The sequence below is a fragment of the Mauremys reevesii genome, linkage group 6 (genome assembly GCF_016161935.1).
Source record: "Mauremys reevesii isolate NIE-2019 linkage group 6, ASM1616193v1, whole genome shotgun sequence".
In the NCBI taxonomy this organism is placed as follows: Eukaryota; Metazoa; Chordata; order Testudines; family Geoemydidae; genus Mauremys; species Mauremys reevesii.
Genome location: NC_052628.1, coordinates 109,887,470 through 109,910,213, shown reverse-complemented (window position 1 = coordinate 109,910,213; position 22,744 = coordinate 109,887,470). Strand labels below are relative to the sequence as shown.

The 22,744-nt window shown below is 44.1% G+C and overlaps 1 protein-coding gene across 5 annotated transcripts in view; it reads left to right on the top strand.

Moving 5' to 3' along the window:
- MOB3B (MOB kinase activator 3B) overlaps positions 1-22,744 on the top strand; it is a 143,769-nt gene that overhangs the window by 114,748 nt on the left and 6,277 nt on the right. For 4 of the 5 annotated variants that reach the window (XM_039545583.1, XM_039545584.1, XM_039545581.1 and 1 more), the window contains 2 exons: positions 7,333-7,535; positions 8,527-9,447. In XM_039545583.1, the coding sequence (XP_039401517.1) occupies positions 7,333-7,535; positions 8,527-8,646 (323 nt within the window). In that variant the 3' untranslated portion in view covers positions 8,647-9,447. Of the gene's footprint in view, positions 1-7,332; positions 7,536-8,526; positions 9,448-22,744 lie in introns of those variants that run through there. The other variant, XM_039545585.1, reaches the window with a different exon arrangement.

Here is a 22,744-nt window from a genome sequence, read left to right as displayed (position 1 = left end):
CACAATTTGGAAAAGCCTGAAGACCAGCCACTAGAAAGAGGGGGTGTCACTCCCTTTACTTTATTAAATAATTAAATAATCTGGGGGGTCAGGTGTGGGTGCACTCACCCAGCCTGGCTACAAGATCAAAGTAACTTTGTGCAAAGTGCGAAGTCATGTCCTGTTTCGGATAAAACCTGTAGAGATAATGAGAGATGAGGCTGTTTTTGCAAAGAAGAAAATAACTCTTTTCAAAGTAAAAAGAAAGACAGAAGCAGTGCTCTTACTCTGTACTTCAGTAAATCAGGCTCTGAAGTTCTTACAAAGCCTCTCTGAAGTTAGTGGGAGCTTTTCAGATCAGGCCCTTCTCAGTGCAAGCAAACAGCAACAGAAAAATGGGGGAGTATGGACAAGTGAGAGGAGGTATAAAATAAAACTATCTTGATTTTATGCTGCACCCATCACCGGGGTATCCGAGAGCCTCTGATATACTTGACCTTTGTATCCCCAGAGAATTGTTTATGGGTTATGTGTGTATCCGTGCAAGGACAGAACCAAAGGAGCTTGAACTGCATGGCTGGAATGCTTGAGAGCCGTTTGCATAACTTGGCATATTTTTGGGACATAATCGGGAGCCCTGGGACTCTGAACTCCAGGTTAACAGAGAGAATCTTTCTGGCGCTCCCCTTCTCACACAGCACTGAGCCCTGGCTCAGTTTGGAGTTGAATTGAGGCCAGTTAGCTCATCCAAAAGTCTCCCTTTTTTCATTTTCTTCAGCAAGTAGCAGCTAGCTCAGAAGTTCCACGGTCATCTTTTTGTTCTGCTTTTTAATATCCATAGCTCAACAATTTAATCCAATGCCTTTGTGCCTCCTTTGCCTCCAATATCCTTTCACTTGCATTAAGACAGTAATCTCCTCTTTTGGAATTTATTATATTAAAAAATAGTGTCCAACTGTTTAAATAAATTATTTTATTTTATTTTTTACTACAAAGTGCCAGAAAAGGAAGGATTGAATTTGGGCTGTGTGTCAGATAGAGGATTGTGGAGGAGAGGGAGGTAAATAGTGTTGTTGGTAAGACAAGTTAGTGAAAAATGGTGATTTACCAAGTCAGAGATCTAAGTGAAATCAGTACAAGTGACTCCTGAGAACTAATAGTGTTCCACAGCTGGTTTACATCTAAACAATGGGTGCTGCAATGGGATCAAAACATTCAGCCAAATTCTGATCTCATACATCCCAATTTAAATCTGGAGTAACTCCACTGACTTTTTAATGTTGATGTTAATGTAGTTACTCTGGGTTTACCCCAGTGTAACTGAGCCTATCTTCAAATTTAGGCAGATGCTGAAACCTGGGAGCGTTCATTTTTTTTGCTGATTTGGATAAAACAGAGCAGGAAGGACGTTGACATTTGTTCAGCGTAAAGCCGCAACCACTGAGTGTTTACATTGGTATGTGCCAAATCCTGAGGTCCTACTCAATGGTTCAGCCCTCAGTCAGGCAAAATCCCAAGGAGTAAGGACCTCAGGACTAAAAGCACAATTAATGGCCCATAAAATAGCAAGAAATATATTTAACATGCTAGTATTACATGTCAACATGCAAAGGATTTAGAGGGAGGGAGTCTAGCCATAAAACTGCCGGCTAGATAAAAGCAAGCTTACGCCAGTGATTTGATCATATAGTACAAACCAAAACACAGACCTGTGGCCTGGCAAGTGGAATTCAAATGATTTCACTTTCTAATATACAGGGTTGTGAATTCCGTAACTCTCTGGAAATGGATGAATAATACCAATGTGTTAATCTGTGATGGAAATTAGATGCCTCAGTCCATTTTACATCTACAGTAAGTGCAATGGATTTTGCAGGCAGCCTGATTTCCAGAGGTACTGAGCATCCACAACTGAAGTCCAGAGGAGCTGTAGGTGTCTCCGGGCTGTGAAAATTGGTCTCATGTAGGTAGTTATGGTAACAGTGAATGTGTGCAACTTTATGGCCTGAGTCTCTACTGCCCAACCCCCTGATTGTCATTTACACCTCTACAAAATGAGTGCAAAGTGCATGTAAAATCCTACCAACAGGAATTCTCCACTCACCCCAGCGGTAGGGTTATACACCCACTTTGCACATCTGTAAATCGGCACACAGGGTGCAAGGCAGTAGAGAATCAGGCCCTTTGCCTTCGTGGGTTTGATTTATTAAACTAATGGTAGCTAATTAATAATGGCCTACGAGTTTCTTCCTTCATTTTGACAGTACGCTAGCAATGACATGTCACTCAATCCCAGGGAAATGGGAACTAATTACTCTCTATTATGGAGCATGTCGAAACAACAGAATATGGGGCCGTGGAGAATTCACGCTTTATCCATCTGAGTAACCCTGTAGTGTAACAAATCAATCCTAGGTGATTTCCTATTCAGACCTTAACATTTCTTAAATATATTTTAAACCATTTTCTTTTGGAGATCCTTGTTTGTTTTTTTTAATTTTTAGAGCACAGTAGTGGGGCAGTCATTCATGGAGTTAGGCAACACTCCAAAGGCTGAAATTTGATCTGCCTTATTAGCAAGTGGCCAATTGATGCCCTCGTCATTTCCTGATATATTGTATTCACTTGGCCTGAGAAGATAAGTAATTGGGATCATTTGAAATAACCATGGCTGTTTTTAAAGGCCCTGGGATAATTCTACCCATTTGGATTCAGATATTGCTGAGGCAAGCCATTTCCTCGAAATCTCAGTTTTGTGGGGTTGGAATTCACAGCTCCAGCACTGCATGCTCTGTGCCCTGGGAGTCCAGCACTTTTTACAGAAGGATAGCAGTTATGATTGGATAAACCTATTGTAGCCACCTCTATGCCCCCTGCCTTTGGCACTGTGTGTGTGTGTGTCTGTCTGTCTGTCTGTCTGTCTGTCTGTCTGTCTCAGAAGTGGAGTAAAGGACTGTGATCTTTGGCAATTGCCGCAAGCTGCTGGCCTTTTTTAAAAGTTATTTACATCCCTAATCAGCGGGCATTTTGGCTTTCCACTGGTCTAGGATAGTGGGGAGTGGAAAGGTGATGTGGAACCCCCTCCTCAGCTGTGCCAAGTGTAAACTCGGCACAACTAAAGATTGAGCATCATGGGTACATTTTAGTTAGGTGCGTGGGGAATTATAATGGGAGGTAAGGGAGCTCTCCACCTCCACCACCTTGTAGAATCCGGCTTTATCTCTCATTCCCAATCCCTAGCGCTCTCACTTGTGATGGTTTTTTGGTTTTTTTTTCACGAACACTGATGTAAACCATTCCTGTCCTGCCAGATTTGGTGATGAGACAAAATACGGAGGGCCTCACTGGTGGTTTTGTTTGCCATTGATTTAATGCAGCTAGATCTTGTTAATCCAGGTTTATCCACAGCCTGGTGATCCAAAAGCTTTCTGCAGTTATCAGTTTCATACCACAGGCGTACTACTGAGTCGTTAATCTGAAAAGTTTTGTTCCATTTAAATTTGAACAAACATGACATTTTGACAAATGATTTGGATTAACCATTTCTGAGTGTAAGTCACCAATGCATACGGTAGGAAGGGAATATGTTATAGTGGTCATAGCAGTGTATTGGAAGACAAGATCCCTTCTAGGTTCTATTCCTAGATATTGGCCTCATTCTGTGGCCTTGGACAAGTTACTTAAACCTGTCTGCTCCCTCATTCATGTGACATGCAGGGTAACAGATGGGCATTAATTTACACAGCGAAGGGCCAGAGAAGGTAGCTGTGAAAGAAAAACGCAGCTATACAACCATAACATAGACTACATAGCCACTGTTAAGAGCTTCATGTAAATAGCTGCATACACCAGGTTTTTTGAGTTCTGCAAAACCTTGGAGCTATACTGCATATTCTTGAGCACCGACTAATGGCACTTTATCTATTAACTATTTACATACACCAAGATAAAGCTCTCTTGTAACAGCTGCCACCAACTCCTCTCCATTTACATGAATGAGAAATGCTGCAAACACTATGCTGTGTATCTGGCAGAAGTGGAGAAGGCCTTAGGGAGCAGCCACTTTATGCTGTTTTCCAAGGTAGTAGAAATTAGGTGCAATTTTCCCTGAAAATTAACGCTGATTACAGCAGCATTAACTAACATGGAGCAGCCTGTGCATTGGGATTCAAGCATTTGAAAATGGCTCCAGTTGTTGTGGAGTCTCAGTATGACTTGATGAGTTGCTACAGACCAGGGCCTGCCATTATGAGCTCCATCAGAAGGGGAACTAGTCCACCCCCTTCTCTTTTCAAACAGTGGATTGGCTGGCCATGTGCCTTCACTTGTTTCCTGCAGGATATCTATATTTTTCCCATCTGTTTGGTGGATTTATGTGGCCATGTCCCTTCTCTCTCCACAAGCTTGAAATTTCCTCTTGTAGGGGTGGTTTCTGCTTTCTGGATTTGCGTATGTTCTTATGCTTCCTATACTCTTCCGTACTTATTTATTTGGCAGTCCTTAGCCTCTGTGTGCCTCAATTTACTCATCTGTAAAGTTGGGATAATATACTTCCTTGTAGCACTCTCACAAGGCTGATGTGAGGATTGAGTAATATTTTAAAGGAGAACAGATGCTTTCAACTAATATTAAATGTAAGTAGGTGGCACCATTACTGAGAGTGCTGTCTGGACACTGGTGTTTGGAAGTGGAGGAGAGAGATCCTGAACATGGCCTTTTCCCTATTTGGTTTTGTCGGCCTCGTGTTTGAGTTACTTATAGAGAAGACATATTTTGTATTGCCAAATATTTAAAAAGGAGTAAATCTCCTTATATAAATGCCTGGTTGGTTTCTCACTGCCCAGATGAATCATTTGGTAATAAATTATGCAAAGGAAAAAGATTAAGGTTTTCTCCCTTTTGAAATAATTTGTAACATATACAGCTGCCACCTTCACATCAGCTGCTGTATTGTATAAGTTCAAGTGTAACTATAAAGCACTTCAGAAGGGGTAGTAAGGAAAATTCTATCGCAGTTGGAACAAAAGACTGTGAGGGGAGCTGCGGAGTTTCTGATTACAGCTGTGCAAAACCTTCATGACACAACCCCAAGCCCAGGTGAGTGTTCACCTGGTGTTAACTTTCATTCTGAACTTGAAACTTGGGCCACGCATTTGTGTACCTTTAGAGGGAACATGTATCAAGTTTCAGATGAGCCCCGGCCAAGTTTGAATGGAACCTGGCCAGTGGGTGATATCTCTGCAAAACACGGTGAATATAACTTTTGCTGTTGGATCGGATCAAACCCCGTTATCCAAGCAAAAATCAGGAGGGCGCACAAAGCCATGCAAAGTGACTATGTGATAAAGTTCACACTAAAACACTTTGCAAAGCTGGATGGAGGTCAGAATTTTAGATGGGGGTGCTAGTAAATTGTATTATCTCTACATCTGCTCATTGAAGAGCTGAAGGCCTTCAACTTTTACAGAAGTCCAATGACAATTGAAGATACAGAGCACTTTGCAAGATCAGGTTTTGTTTAAGAGAATTTTGAAGTGCTCTTCAGCGCTGTGTTGTGGATGTGTGGCTGTTCCCTTGCCAGTAGCAGCAATGCTTACTTTGGAGTGTGCACCTATTCATTACAGTGCATGGGACACTGGGACAGCGGCCCCAAATTTGTAGGAGACATTCTATTAAAATAACAATTGTAAAAGGTGCATAGGATAGGGATGAAGGTTAAAAAGTGACTGGAGCAGTCTCTTCCACCTTAGACTTTGTATAAAGATGGTAACACAGTCAATAAGATCCATCCCCAGGAACCAACCTCATCATGTGTATCTCATAGCACAAGGAACCGTAGTCCTGGAGGTGAAAGTGATTTATGTAAGGGCATGGCTACACTTGCAGATGTAGAGCGCTTTGAGTTAAACCAGCCTTCGTAGCGCACAGTAGGGAAAGCGCAGCAATCTGTCCACACTGACAGCTGACAGCGCACTGGTGTGGCCACATTAGCAGCTCTTGCAACGGCCACAGGGAGCAGTGCATTGTGGTAGCTATCCCAGTATGCAAGTGGCTGCAACGTGCTTTTCAAATGGGGGTGGGGTGGAGTGTGACAGGGAGTGTGTTGTGTGTATGTGTGGGGGGAGAGTGGGTTTTTGGGGAGCTGAAAGCATATCATCATGCTGTCTTGTAAATTCAGACAGCAGCAGACCTCCCCCATCCCTCGCCTCTCTCTCTCACTCGCAGCATTCCACAGTAACAGTTGCTTTGTCCCGGAGCAGATAAGCAGCCGGCTGTCAAATGGAGCTTTCAAGGGGCATATCCAAAACAATGACCAGAGTGGCCACTTGACTCATGGGGATTATGGGTCATTTCCGGAGGCTGATCAGAGTGCAGTAATGCAACACCTCGTTCACACTGATGCTGGGGCGCTCCAGCAGGGGCGCAGCAAATGTTATTCTACTCGCCAAGATGGAGTACCAGCAGCGCTGTAGCCGCGGAGTCAAAGCGCTCTACATGCCTTGCCAGTGTGGACGGGGACTGAGCTAGTGCGCCTGGGGCTCCTTTATTGCGCTGTAACTCGCAAGTTCCCAGGGGAACCCCCTTTCTCCACCTTGCTTCAGTGGCTACTGCCCATCTCCATTTAGCCCCCACTCACTGGGGCAGACAGCAGTCTGTAAACCACTCATCATCAGCAAGGGGGGTTGGACCAGCTGCCTCTGCCTATATCTGGGCTGCCCTAGTACTGTTGTGGGCCCTTAACTCGGCCTGCAGCCTGGGGCTTTGCTAGGCTGGAGCTCCCCAGCTCCCTCTGCCCTTCCCCAGAACTGTGCCACCCTAGATACCCTCCTCAGCTTCCCAGGCAGCCAGGTCCTTCTCTCTCAAAAAGTTAGAGTGTCTTCTCAGCCTCTGGCTCTCAGCCCTCTTATAGAGCTAGCCGTGGCCTGATTGGGGCGTGGCATCACCCGTGGCTGCTTCCCCAATCAGCCTTTCTTTTCCCAGCTGTAGCCCTCCCCAGGTCTGTTTTAACCCCTCCGGGCAGGAGCGGGGTAGCCACCCTGCTACAGTGAGTAATCACAGTACCGTAGGTAAAAAGATAAGCACAGGCATAAATAGAGCCCTGCAAATCTGAAGATCTCCACTCTGGATCCGCAGATGCAGATATCCATGGACCATGTTTGCGAATCGTGGATGGATGAGGATCCAGATTTTATATCTAGAGCCCTGCATATCTGCGGATACAAATTTTGTACGTGCACAGGGCTCTAGGCGTAAGTGCTTTGCTGGATTGGAGCCTATGTCTGAATCTGCCGAACTCCCTTTCAGAAAGCAGTGATCTAATCTAAGCAATTATCCTCCCTTCTTTGTTCACAGGTGTTCCCTTTCCAAAGAACTTCCTTCAGATCTGCAAGAAGATCCTGTGCAGGCTGTTCCGGGTATTCGTTCACGTCTACATTCATCACTTCGACCGCATCATCATCATGGGAGCTGAGGCCCACGTCAATACCTGTTACAAGCACTTTTATTACTTTGTAACAGAGCTCAACCTCATAGACCGCAAGGAGCTAGAGCCTTTGGTAAGTGGGAATCTACAGCCTAACGTTGTGGAGAATTCTCCTTTTTCTTTCCCTTAACTGAGCCTTTTCCAAACCTGTCACAGTCGATTTCCGCTAGGAATGAAATGTCTGTGTTTCAAGACAGACCATTTAAATAAATGAACTCGTGCCTCTGTCAATAGGCCAATTCCCTCTACTGCAGCATTTACAATTGGGGAGGTAGTAAGAATAGAGTGCAGTGTGAGGGAGGGGAGATGGAGGTGACCTGTATAACAGTAAACTAGGATTTCCTTTGTAATAATTATGTAGGTGTTGGTGAAAGTAGTGGGTGTGCTGCACTTGGATTTATTCACTTTCAGTCAGAGATTCAGACAATTAATAGCGCAACAAAACCAGACACTTCCCTTGACTTAGGAAACTTGGCTTTAGATAGATCAATGTTTAACTTATTGTCTCCAAAGATTAGATTCCAGAAATGGGAAATACTTTCACTGTTTCCTGAAGGGTTAAAAACATCTTAGAGAGAAGAGGGGAGGTTCAATTTGGAAAGGGCTCTCTGGGCAAATGTTAGCACCGGGCCCAGGGGCACGTTTAGAATGGATGGGGCTCAGGGTTCTCCACAAGTCCAAAGTCGCAATTCTGTATCCTACAAGTTATTAATGAAGTTTTGGCACTGTTCTGCTTTATTAATGGTTAAATGCACATTATGAGCATGGCTGACCAGAAATGCGTCCCTGTGTGTGAAGAAAGCAGATGTTTGCCTCAGTGTCTGTCCCTCTGTGTGCCTGCATGCACATGTGCAAAAAGTAGACGCCTTTGTGTGTATTTGTGTGTAAAGCAGATGCCTCCGTTTGTGTGTGGAGGAAGGGTTATTTGTTTATCTTGACTGGAGCAGGAAATGTGGAGTGAGACAAAGGAGACGAGAGTTTCCCAGTGGTCCCCAGAAAGGAATGACCAGTTAAGAAATTTCCTTTTACGATATTAATTAATCCACAACATCCCTTTGTTGTAGGTACCTGTTATGCCAATGTTACAGATGGGAAAACTTAAGCACAGAGGGGATGATTCCCTGTTGCACTGTGGCCCCTTTACACCACACTGGCAGCATAAAGGGATGAAGAGAGGCCCTTGAGGATACGGCTACAGAAAAGAGGCTTTCCCACTGGCATAGAGATGCTAAAGCAGCTCTACTTCACCCCCCATCTCTGTGCCCAGCATGGGGGACATGTCAGAGGCAGGAGATATGAGAGGTAGACCAGGGCGTGTTTGGAGAACGCTGCTCCACAAGTTAGAGCAGCCCTGAGGTCTCTGCTGGCCCCAGAATACAGAGAGAGTACAGACGGTTTCAGTTGTTAACCCCCTTATTCCTGAATTGGGCCAGAGTGACGAAGGAGCTTGCCCAAGTCCAGAGTGAGTCAGTTGCAGAGCGAGGAATGTAATCCAGCTGGTGAGGTGTCCATTGTGTGCGAGTCCTCTTGCATGCCAGCAGTCTGTTCCTGGGAATGGAAATTCTGTTTAGAATTCGGATGGAATTCAGCAGCTTCAAAGAGGTTATGTCCCTGACCTGCATCAGGAAGTACCATGTCAGCAGGCTGATGGAGCCCCACCTGCTCTCGCCGCCTTGCTTCCAGAATCTTCTTGGCATCCATCAGCCTAGACCACAGCATGAAAATGCATAAAAACATATGTCTGTATCTTCCTCTTCTTCTGGGCAGAGAGGAGGGAACTGATTGCCAAAGTGAACACAGACATGACAAATCATCTCAAACGTTAATGCAACCGCTAAGGATGAGCTGTGCCCCAGCAAGTTCACCGTTGCAGGAAATGAGCCAAAATTATCCCACTAAATTAGAAAATGGGCCAAGCTCTGATTAAATAAACCGATTGCCATGCACTCTGTAAACCAAAAGCTGGCCGATGAATCAAAGTATTTTTGAAAAAGGGAAACAACTCCAAATCCTGGTACTGGATTAATAATAATAAAGCTGACAAAGACTAGCCTGGAGGCAGGATGCTGGCTTTTTAAAATGGGGCTTATCTGACTTTTAAATCCCTGTACAGCAGTTGTTTAAAAAAAAAGAGAGCAAATTGGGGTTGTACATAGATGATTTCCTTTAGGCACTTACCTGATTAGCTCCTTGAGTCAACCAAAAGATGGGGGCTGTATTTTTAAGCCCTGCTGAATAGTGCGTCATTCCCCTCCACCCCCGACACCTGGTTATTTTGACAGAGTTCTAAAAGTTCTTTGTAGAAAGTTCTTTGTCCCATGTGGCAAGAGGGAGAGCTGACTCACTTGCTAGAACTGCAGACAGTTCTAAGGAGAAATACATGGGCGGATCATAGGGAAAGTCTTTGAAAACATGCCCTTCAGAACAGCTGATAAGCAGGACGCCCTGAGACATTACTGTAAATATTTTGACATTTAAATTTGATTCTTGGAAAAAATTCTAACGGGACTCCAGAGAGATTGCAATATACTGAGCAGCCCTGCTGCATGTCTAATGCCTCATTCCCGATGCTCGTTCTCTTTTCCTGCAGCGAACCAAGTGCCATTCGTAATAAATAACAGGTAACTGTATAGTGCATTACATCTTTAGAGTGACTTACAGGCGTTAATTTGAGTCATTCATGGTCTTGTGGTTCAAGCCCAATCTTGTTAAATGAATTGCACTCTGTTGCCACAGATTTCCTGTGTGACATTGGGGAAGCCAATTAACATCTCTATCATCAGCTCCTCATCTATAAAACCAATATAATAATACCAGCTTTTCAGGGGGGTTGTGAGGCTAAATTCATGTATACTTGCAAAATGTTTTGTGATCCTTGAATGGAAGGTGCTGTAAAAGTGCAAAATGCCATAGTGGTGGTTGTATGACGATCATCCCCTCTTCCTCCACAGAGGAGACCCTGAAATTGGCACACTGCACTTGAGCCTTCAGCTCAAGTTAGCTCTGTTGACATCCAAAAAAAATACAAAGAACTGTTGGCCTTTTAGCAAGGCCTTTTTGGATTTGTATAAATCACCCCCCGAGAGACATAAGGTACACGGATATAAGCGCCAGTGTGGACAGCGCTGTGTTGGAGGAAGAGCTTCTCACTTGTGCTCCTGAAATCTTTCCTGTCTGGGGATTGGTGTGGCTGGAGCAGGGTCTCCTGAAAAAAAAAGACTGCTCTAGATGGCTGCCTACAAGAATTATATCTAATGGCAGCCCTGTACCTCAAGATTTTTTCTCTTGGAGAACAGTGGGAGTTGCACGTGGTAAGTACACCTTAAAATGGTGAGCTGTAGTAAGAGTGTCAGTTCAGTCACTTTCTAGCTGTCAGATGTAGATGCTGTGAGCTTTGAGGGTCTGTTCCCAGTACGTTGCATTTTGTTGGATAACAGTGACTTGGGAGTGTAATACAATCTGTTTCTGAAAAACCGTGACTTCTGAGCACAGTCCTCGATGCACTGCAGTGTTCTTCTTTTTTTTTTTTTTTAAACTCAATGCATTGAGCTGGCCTGCAACTTACAGGCAGGGCTGTCTCCTGCTCTTTAGATTTATTAGCATTTTTAAAGGAATTTGTTTTAAATGGTGGGAGTTTAAGGCTAAATTTAGCTTCAGAATATGGTGGAGTTCATCTGAAGGAACAAGGATCACAAAGGCAGAAGAGTTTTTAAAAGCACACTTTCTGGTTACAGAACATTACTGATTAACATGCAGTTACATTATATCTCATTAAGAGGAGAGATTAATCAAAAAATATATCCAATCTCCTTGCTGTGGAACCCTGTGCAAGGTCACAGAGAGGGTGAGAACATATGCTGGGATTGGGCACCCAAAGTGTACTTTGAAACCAGCGTTTTAATCTAAAGGTTCAAGTTACCTGAGCAAAACTACTCAAGCTTTCCATTGGCACAGTGTCATAGAGCTGTGTGCAGATCCAGGGCTCCCATGAGTTCCTGCATTACAAGTTACACTAGAGCAGGGATTGGCAACCTTTGGCACGTGGCCCGCCAGGGTAAGTCCCCTGGCAGGCCGGGCCGGTTTGTTTACCCGCCGCGTCTGCAGGTTCAGCCGATTGCGACTCCCACTTGCCAGGGTTTGCAGCTCCAGGCCAATGGGGGCTGTGGGAAGCAGCGCGGGCCGAGGGATGTGCTGGCTGCGGCTTCCTACAGGCCCCATTGGCCTGGAGCATCGAACCGCGGCCAGTGGGAGCCGTGATCGGCCAAACCTGCAGAAGCGGCAGGTAAACAAACCGGCCTGGCCTGCCAGGGGGCTTACCCTGGGGGGGCCACGTGCCAAAGGTTGCCGATCCCTGCACTAGAGGTTCATGGGAGTGATGGATGGCGATGAACAAAGTGATTCTTCCGCTCCTGCTATCTCTGATTCTCCCGTCATGTGCTAGGAGCTGGGAAATCCCAGCACACACATGAGCTTATATTCAAATCTAGATAAAATTCTATTGAAATGTAAACATACCTATACTGGTGCTGGCAACCTATTGGCCATAGGTAGCAGTATATTTCAATGTGCGTATTCTTGTGTTTTAATAAGCATAGCAATGTTTGACATTGTGCTTTTCATACAGGACAGGACTATGCTACAATGTTTGGTGGCATGACTGTGTCACTCGGGTGTGAAAAAAATCCGCACCCTTTATCCAACATAGCTATGCCAGCAAAACCCTCTAGGGGTATATTGGCAAAAGTGTCCTTGAGCTTATGTTGTTCAGGGAATTGCTTTAACTAAGCAGGCAAAAGATCTCTTTATGCCGGCATAAGCTGCAAGATAGGGGGCTCTACCAGTGTAGCTGTGCCAATATAGCTATAGCAACAATGCCTTTTTAGGGTAGTCTAGCCCATGAAAGATCCTAAAGTGCCTTACAAACTATGGGTCTGATTCTGATCTCTTACACTGATGTAACTTCACTGGCGTCATTGGAGTTACTCCTGATTTGCATTGGTGTAAGTGATAGCAGACGTTGGCTCTCTGCTTCACTTTTCCTCCTGATGTGGCTTCTGCTTCTCCTCCTCCCTCAGGAAATCTGTGCTTTCTCCCAGAAGTCATTTCTTACAAGTATTTTGTTTTATGAGAACAAAAAGTAATAAAATGGGACATAGATGAAGCAAATTAAAGCAAGATATTTTCTAAATGTCTGCTTACCATATGTATTAAAAACAGTTTCTCATTTAAAGATACAGCGACACATTCAGCCTTAGTGTAAGCGATTGCTACTCCAGTAGAATCAGTGGAGTTGTATTAATGGAATGACTCCAGTGGAGTTGGTACCATCTCATGCTAGGACTAAATTTGTCCCCCAGTGATCAAATATAAAATGTCCTTATCCCGCTCCATTATATTCAGTATTAAACTGCCATTGATTTCAAAACAGACAGGGGCTCCAATAAGTTTTCACTTAACTGTTGATGCAATTAAAAATAAGCATCTAAAATTGCTGAAAGAGAATGGTTTTACATTCTTCTATAGAAAACTCTATTTACTGAATACAAGTCTAAGAATTTGAGTAGACAAACCAAAGAGTAAGGTGATGGCTTTTTATTACATTAACCTAATCAGAATATCTGTATGTCCTGTTGATTTACAGTAAGCAATGCTATATATTACATCAAAAAACTTGCACTATAGTGGGTAGCATTAACGTTTCACAGTTGCACACAGGGGTGCTGGAACAATTTTTATAGTGGGGGTGCTGAGAGCCCCTGAACCAAAGTGTAAACCATCTATATAATGGAAACCACTTCAAGCCAGGGGGTGCACTAGCACCCCCAGCACCTATAGTTGCGCACTTTTACATCAGGAAGTTCCACAGTTCAGACTGAGTAACTTGGCCTTATCTCTGTCCCTTGTGTGTGATGATACAGGGCCAGATTTTATTCATATTTCCACTGATGTGAATGCAGAGTATTTCTTTTGTAGTCAATGTCATTACTTTTAGATTTACACAGGTATAACTTAGAGTGAAGTCTAGCCTCACTGTTTTTGAAGTACATGATCATTTCTCAAATAACGCTAATATAACATCATGCACTATTGTGTATTCCTTTGTAAAGTGCGCTTTGTCCGATGCATGTTAATTAGCGTTAATTGGTAGACTTTTTGGAGGAGCAACCAGAGATTTGAACAGGCAGGGGAACTGAAGAGATGTTCTCTCCAAGTCCTCCAGCACGGTTGCAGCTCCTAGACAGGAAGCAGGAGTTGCTGCTGTTCATGCCATAACTTGTTCTGTGGACAGAGTATTTTAGTCTCCAGTGCTGTCAGGCCAACATCTTCCTTACACTAAAAAACCCAACCCCACAGAAAGTGTAGTTCTTTCCCCAAACACTGTAGAAATGGACGTCTGTGTTCGCATAGGGTTTTATGTTTGTATTTGCAGGTTTTGCATATGCCAGTTAAAAAATGTATTGAGGGAACCGGCAGCCCAATGAAGTCATGATCAGGATTCACGATACTGAGTCAATATTTCTCCATGTGTCTTTGTCTGTTCAACTGCACTTTTGATGCCAGTCCCTGTTTATTACGGAGTATTAATTAGAGAGGTATTCTGGGCAAACAATGCACATTAAACACTAAGATTTCTCTTTGCCCATTGTTGGCTTACCCATGGCATGACTAGCGTGATCCCCAGACTGCAGCAGTGCATAGCAAGTACCACTTTGCTTTTATATCACACAACACTGTTGTCGCTGAGCCTGAGCCACAAGCAGCTACTGTTACTATCCAGTTTACAGCAAACAGTTCATCCTTTCACAAAACAATTGGCCGTTTTGCTCTGTGTTTATCTATGTAACATAAAATGTTTATTCATCATGCAGCTTACTGACAGACTGCTCCTATTCAGAAATCCTAAAAATATATCTCCTCCGTTGATCTGTTATTAGCCCCATCTGAAATTTGCACCAGCAAGCTCTTTGGGGATGTTTTGTTTTTGTTTTAAAAAAAGAGCAGTCCCAGCCAGTGAAGTTAGTTACATTTGTCCAGCTACATTAAACTGAAAGGTATATTGGTTAAAACCAATGATTAAACAAGATTGTCATCTTGGGGAATTTTCAAAAACAGAAATATTATTGCATTGCCAGTGCAGCAGTAGGGGAATCTGGCCTGCAGGATGAGAAAACCACTTCATTTCACTCAAGCCACCATGTTCTCATTATCCAAATCCTTTATATCTATCCTATCCCCTCTCTCTGTATATTTTGATTTTATAAAACCATCATCATGGTATCTCCATGTCCTCACTTAGATCCTCCCTGAAGACTCATTCCTCCTCCTCTGCCCACAAGAAGTGAGTCAACAATAACATTAAGATACTGGTTTTAAAACATCCTCTTCGTTCCCTCTTCTGTGTCCTGTACTCTCTCTGCTTTGTTTAGCCTGTAAGCTGTTTGGGGAGAGACAGCCTGTATTTTGGGGTTGTATGGGTCCAAGTACATCGTTGGTGCTTAATGATGATAAATGATATGTACAAACTGTCTTCATTCCATAACCTGCCTCAGAAATATCCTCCGTACCTTTTGGCCCAGAACAATCTCAAACCAAGATCTGTTGACACAGTCAGCCAAGAGGATATGAGCACCATCATTGCTAGGAGGCGTTGGCGATGGATTGGCCATGTGCTTCAGATGGAAATTGATTCCATCACCAGAGTAGCAATAAGATGGACACATGAAGGCAAGTGAAAACAAGGCCACCCGAAAACAACATGGCAAAGAGCTGTGGAAGTCAAGCTGAAAAACCGGGGGCACAGCTGAGGAACCATTGAAAGACTTGGTAGAAACAGACAGGAGTGGAGGAGCTTCATCACTGCCCTAGCTGCCACAGGCGTAATGGGAACATGATGATGGTGATGAATGATGATCAATAATTTACAGTCAACAACTTCAAACTCTAAAATCTGTTCAAGAAACTGGAAACTTTTCTCTACCTCCTTCCCTAATGCATCAAATGTTGGTCATTCAAAGAAAACAGAATCTGAAGTGCCCTAGTTAGGGGTGTGCCAACCCAACACCCAACTCGTTATTTTTGAAAAACTGAAATCTTGATTCCTTGGCCCTTCTCTAACATATCTTTGTCTACCCTCTCACAAAATTGGGTACCTCTGCTGGATGGAATGCACCATTCACAGGCTGATCATTTCAGATTGGTCCACTAAAGACCTATCACTTCTTTTTAGAAGAAATTTGCTATGTATTTGAATGTACAATTACACACCTAATTTGCATACACCATCATAGTACTCTGGCATGCAAATATTTTAATTGTGTGTGCAACTGGCTAATAATGGTTATTTGACTGCAATCGGGCATATAAATTAGACATCCACTTGCACTTGTAATTTGTTAAGAGTCAGGCACATATGCTATAATGTTACTATGCAAGCTTACAATACTGACCTCTCAAAAGTGTTCCTCTTAGTGCCTGTTGCATATAGTGGATATAAGTCCTAATATTAATACAAAAGTGGAAGAATAGAATATTGTTAGTCTGAAATACTACCCAAGAGAATATAAATGACTAGGTGTTTTTATGTGTAAATTTTGCTTTTTCATTCATGTATGTTCCAGTACCAGACTCCTTGCTGTTAACTCAGCTGTTCTTCTTTTTAGAAGAATCTCCTTCTTAAAAATCTTTTTCATAGAGCTCATCTTTTGTGAGCACTAGTCATATTGACCAGTATTTTATTTTACATGTTGTCAAAGTGACCAGAGAATTTGACAGTTACAAATTTTCTCCAGCCCATGTAAAAAATAAACAAAAATTAGCATTCTAGGACTTGTGTGGCTGACAAATTTTACTCTCAGCTGTGATGAACAGAAAAGGTCAGGCCCGAGCCACAGAATGGTGCCAGAGTTTTCAAAATTGTCATCTTCCGCATACATATTTTATTGATTATTGTTAGCGCATCAGATGATTAGATTGCTCAGTGTCCAAATATGTAATGGTAAGGACAGGAAACATCAAAAATGTTCCTGTTGATGATCTCCTTTGTCTAATTAAACCAGGCCAGGTTTTGGGTGGTACAGTTTGTGGTTTTGATAATGTTTTGGACAAACTTCCAAGCTAACTTGTATTAAGCTGTGACGCAGTTTGTCTCTTTCTTGTGGGTGCATAAATGTATGTTTCAGTTTCTTGTGGGGAGCGTACTAAATAGGTCCTGCCTTAAAGCTTGCTCCATTAACATTTGAATAGCAGACTGCTGTGGAACTTGTCCTTTAAAATGAATCCACGTTTCACAAATTGTTAAAAAATAAATACATCTGCTTCAAAGGCAATCATTAAGACATGATAAAAGCGAGAGTTACAATTTCCCAGTCTAATAAAGATAACTAGAGGCAGTAGGAATCAGTGGGAAACTTCAGACAAATCTGCAGGGATTTTATTCCTCCAAATACATGAAATGCTGAGGAGCTTTAAAAGGGCACAGTCATATTAAAAATAGCACCTCTGGGGCAGCAGAAAACCTGGAGCCGGCCCTGATTCCACTGGCGAATTGCAGCTCCACATCTCTAATCAGCAGGTACTGCTACAACATATGCGGTGCAGTGGTGAATTTTGCGGCGCTGATGCCTCAGGACTCCCGCAACGAGTTTTTGGCTCTGGTGAAGGAGAGGAAGCTCATTTTGTGAGCTTTGCTACAAGCCGCACTGGATAGAGTGGATGCGGCTACCTGCGTGATGGCTATGGGCATAGCCCTGGCTCCAGGTCTCAGGCCTGCTGTGTGAAGTCCAACAGACTATTCTGAATCTCCCATTCGAGGGTTGGGCTCTCTTTTCTGAGAAAACAGACAAAAGGCTACATAGCCTAGAGGACTTAAAAGCCACTGTCAAATCATTGGGCCCCATACTCCCGCTACGTGGTAGAAGCATTTTAGACCATAACCTCCCCCGCACTTCTACCAGCAGAACTGTCAGGATGGTTCCCAGAGAAGGAACAGGAGTGGCAGGAAAAGGCCACACCCATCATCAGACCAGGGCTCTGGCCAATCCAAGCCACCTTTTGGCCCGAAACAAGCCTTTTGAAGGTGCAGTTGAGGATGGCGCAGCAGAACAAAAACTGGATCTATCCTGCCTTAACCTTTTTGTCCCGACTGTCCCTTTTCTACCGTGCTTGGTCCCATATTACTTTGGATCACTGGGTGCGCCATGCGATACAGAGGGAATACTCCATCCAATTCTGTGCCTTCCCGCCCTTCCACCCCCTTTCCCTGTCCCTCTTCAGGGACCCCTCTCACGAGCAACTCCTTATTCAGGAGGTGCACTCGCTCCTTTCGCTAGGGGCAGTGGAAGAGGTTCCTTAGGAGCAGAAGGGCAATGGTTTTTATTCTTGGTTTTCCTAATACCAAAAGCCAAAGGTGGGCTAAGAACTCAACAAGTTCATGAAGAAGCTCAGTTTCCGTGTGGTCTCTTTGGCCTCCATCATCCCTTCATTGGATCCAGGAGATTGGTATGCCGCCCTCGACTTGAAGGACGCATACTTTCACATAACAATAACTCAGTTCCACCGATAATACCTCAGGTTTGTGGTAAACAAAACCCACTGCCAGTTCGCAGTCCTCCTGTTCAGCCTGTCAGTAGCACCTCAAGTATTCACCAAGTGCATGGCAGTCATGGCCGCGGTCCTGCGCAAGAGCAGGTACAGGTCTTCCCGTACCTTGACGACTGGCTGATGAAGGGCCAATCCAGGACTGAAGTAAAGATGCAGGTCGCCTTCATAAGAGCTTCTTTCGGCGAACTGGGCCTGCTACTGAATGAGGGGAAATCAACACTGTCCCTGGTTCAGAGGATAGAATTTGTAGGGGCAGTACTGGACTCGACACAAACCAGGGCATTCCTTCCCGAAGCGAGATTTCGAGCCCTAGGCAATATTATTTGAGGTCTCTGACAGTTCCCCACCACCTCAGCATGGAACTGCCTGAAACTTCTAGGACACATGGCAGCTTGTACCTATGTGGTACAGACTTTGACCTCTTCAGTCATGGCTGGTGTCAATGTGGCTGGCATCAGTATATCGGCCAGCTGAAAACAGTTTGCACAGGATTGTAACCCTGCCTCACCCGGTACTCGACTCCTTCCTGTGGAGGCTTGACCCGCAGGTAGTATGTGCAATGGTCCCTTTCACCAGCCCCCAGCCATCCCTCTCACTAGTGATAGACGTGTCAGACTTGGACTGGGGGGCACATTTGGGAGACCTCAGAACACAAGGTCTCAGGTGTATCTCGCTCTACACATCAGTGTCAAAGAACTGAGAGCGGTGCGCTTGGCATGCCAAACTTTCCAAGCCCACCTAACAGAGAGATGTGTATCCGTTCTGACAGACAACACCAAGGCGATGTTCTGTATCAACAAACAGGGATGCACGCTCCTCTCCTCTGTGTTAGGAAGCCCTCATGCTATGGGACTTCTGTGAAGAGCACGCGATACACCTGCAAGCATCGTACCTTCCTGGGATACAGAACGAGTTGGCGGACCATCTCAGCAGGTCGTTCCACGGCCGCGAGTGGTCCCGTCACCTGGATGTCATGAACTCAGTCTTCCATCAGTGGGTTTTTCCCCAGATAGACCTGTTCGCCAACACTCCAGCAGCAGGGAGAAGAGGGTGCACTCTCTGGATGTCTGCAGCGCGCTAACCTTCTACGTCGAGAGAATGAAACCATTCTGAAACTCAGTCCAGTTATTCGTGGCGGACAGAATGAAAGGTCTTCCTGTCTCTTCTCAATGGATTTCGTTGTGGATCACGTGCTGCGTCCAGGAGTGCTACAACCTGGCAGAGGTGCCTGTTCCTTTGATCACCGCGCATGCCACCAGGCACAGGCTTCAACAACAGCGTCCCTGACTCAGGTTCCCACCCAGGAAAACTGCAGGGCGGCAACATGGTCCTCCATCCACACTTTCGCCATGCACTATGCAATCACCCAGCAAGCCAGAGCGATGCTCCAGTCAGTGGATGACTCCAACCCCACCTCCTGAACTTGGGCTTGTGAGTCACCTGATTGGAATGGACATGAACAAGCACTCGAAGAAGAAAAAACGTTACTCACCATCTTGTAACTGTTCTTCAAGATGTTACTCGTGTCCATTCCAGTCGGAGTAGCCAGCAAGAAGGATCTGAGTGGGTGGTGGGTTGACAGAGCTCCATATTGAGCACGACTCCAGGGGGCACCCAGACTGACCCGACGGATGCTGCTATGGGAAAATCTGGCTACCGTGCACATACATGTGCACACGCCTGATTGGAATGGATATGAACAACACATCTCAAAGAACAACAGTTACGAAGTGAGTCACCATTTTCTCCTGTGCCCTTTCCTCCCTTCCCTCAGTAGCACCCCTGTGTTGGGGGAGCCATAGTTGTCTCTTACTGTCCTTTCCAGAGCCAGGGCAGTTATCAAAGGATGGTGAAGAGGAGCAGTTTGCCCCCATGATTTAACCAGCAGCTGTAGCATCATGTAAGGGGAAAATGTGGCCAAGCCACCTCCTGTGCTGGTGTTTGTCAGTAGACACCCTGGGTCTGACATGATTGTGAAATTACAGGGGGAGTGAATGAGGATTTGAATCTCTGCAGGAGTCCCAGTGTTTCTGAAGGGGATTATTTTTTAATTGTTTTTCCTGTGAGATTTTATAGCATTTGCCAAGTTTTTTAAATCATCCCTGACACTTAGCCTAGTTTCCCGTTAGCTTCGTTCTAAGACAGAAACTTAGATCTATGCCTCCATCAAGTACCCAGATTGAGCTAAAATCTCAGTTCTCATTTTGTAAATTTTCCATGCATCATTGAGATTACAGAGGCATAATCTCCTGCATTTAGGTGGGATTTTTGCATTGACCTAAATGGAACCGGGCTTTGGCTTTATATTTCTTAGTGCCTACCAGAGTTGGTGAGACAGTTTGTTGTGTTAAAACGGTGGTTTTTAATCTGTGGTCCACGGATCCCTGGGAATCTGTAATCTATGTCTAAGGAGTCTGCAAAAGGTTGCCATTTCCATAGGACTGTGGCTTTCAGCCTGTGGTCCGCAGACCCCTGGGGGTTCGCAGACTCTGTCTAAGATTTCCGAAGGCGTCTGCACTGCCATTTGAAATTTTGTAGGTGTCCATAAATGAATAAAGATTTAAAACCACTGTGTTAAAAGAGTTGAAGGAAAGATAATCATTTTGCTTTTTTGAAGACAGTGCTGTGAATTTGACAAGAAAAAGCTGACTGCTGTGGAAAGCATGAAAAACAAAAGGCTTTAATTGTTTCCACATTTTATAATAGAATACTCCACATTGCTCCTACAAGAAGTCATCTCTAGTCACATTCCTTTCGTGCAGCCCTTCCTCTCAAAAAACACCCCGTCGAAAACATGACTGGGGAGAACATATTTTGCCGCCTTCAGAATAATTTCTATTGCTATTGTAGAAACCATTTCCTGGTTATTTTTCTTTCCTATTGTAAATTTCCCTTAAGGGAAACAAGTAGAAATAGAAAATAAGGTTCCCCCTCTTTCTCACGTGCAGACAGAGACACACACACACAAGTTCACAATTACCCCATCTAAAGAAAATAATCTGTATCTTCAATTTGTTGCTATCACTCCGAGGTCAGTTGAAGTCAATAGAACCTGTACCTATGCATAGGATGGAATTTAGCCCTGCTTGTCTCTTTGAACATTTCTCTGTTGTTAACTTCCTGGGAACAGTGTGTATCCGTTTAGAAACGGCTTCTTCTCTGCTTCAGCAATGGCGATATTGTCAGCCTGAGTGTCGTTTTCTGAATCTCTGACTCCCACAAACATTTCCAACACCAATGCCAAACAGGTGTTGGAACAGAAGGCCATTTAAATAAGTGTGTGAAGGCAAGGATGGAACTGCAGAGCAGCTTGCAGCAACACAGCCAAGTGGAGGATGGAGGAAAGGCACAGGATGGATGGGACCATGAAACTAATTATGCAGCCAGACAAAACCCTACATATTTTATGATACAAGATGAGATATTTTTTTCATTAACGTAGAGGAAAAATTCTGCCTCAGCAAAAACCTGAGACCTTGTAATGCAGGCTTACACTCCATGAATACTTTAGAGATGAAGCATCCACAGTTGTGCTTTGCAAATGCTACATTTCAGGTATTACCATGGGGAGTGTTTTAAAAACCTTCAGTAGACGCACTGTGCATAAATTCCATATCTCATAGGGTCCCCTTGCTGCCTGTTGGACTGTTTCTAATGATCCCCTTGCTATGGTATCTGAACTCTGGTTTTTCTTGAGTAGGGAACAGGAAGTTTGAGTTTCAAATTGTTGCTTTTTCTGCTCACTACTGATCTGGGCGGGAAGAGTTTGCCGCCCTCTGATCCTGCAAAATGGGCAGATTTACTGACACTAATCCTCTGCTTCTGCAAAATTACTTTCTTGTCTTCCTGAAAAACATAGACTGTTGGCTGACTCCTCTAGTAGCTGTGTGGAAGCAGCAGCAGGAGGGGTGTCTGTCTGCCTGTCCATGTATCGGACTTACAGAGGGCCCATTGCTATGGTATCTAGGCTCCAAATACATAAATTAAGCATCTGCAGCTATTAACACTGCTTCAGGAACCATCAACAGTTTGCTGACGGGGGAAACAACACCAGGGCTGGCTGAAGCCAGGATGAAGACATTGACATTGCAGCAGTAAGCTGCTAAGAAGTTGTTCGATAGTCTTTTTCCTGAGTACGTGTGGGTGAATTTCTGAATGTGCAAGATTTTCAGATTTTCAGAGGATGATGTTGTACAATTGGAAAAACTAAGTTCTAGAATTTACTCTGCTAGTTTAATATCAGTGTGTTTGGCTCCACCCAGTGGAGATGACTCAGAATGCGAAGTGGCCTGGAAGGGCCTGTAGCAGCACTGAGCCACTTGAATGTCCATTCATTCTTTTAACAGCGTTGTCTGGAAAAATCGAGTTTTATGAACTCATGGTTCTTCCTAGTAGACTTCTGAGACTTAGCAAAGCTGATCGGTATTTTCAACGACTTTTGACTGTCCCCACCAAGAATTGGTGCTTTTGTGATCCGTTAAAATAAATAAATAAACGATGCTGCAGAATTCCCCTCAGGCCCTAAAATCTGTTCTTTCAGGAAACAATGTGCAGCAAGAGAGCATGATAGTAATATGCTGTAAATTACTTATGCTTATTTGTGTCTCTGCTGGTAGAAATTTCTGTTGACCTTCCAAGGTAGTAAGATTACAGGGATCACACTCGTGTGCGAGAAAGCAAACA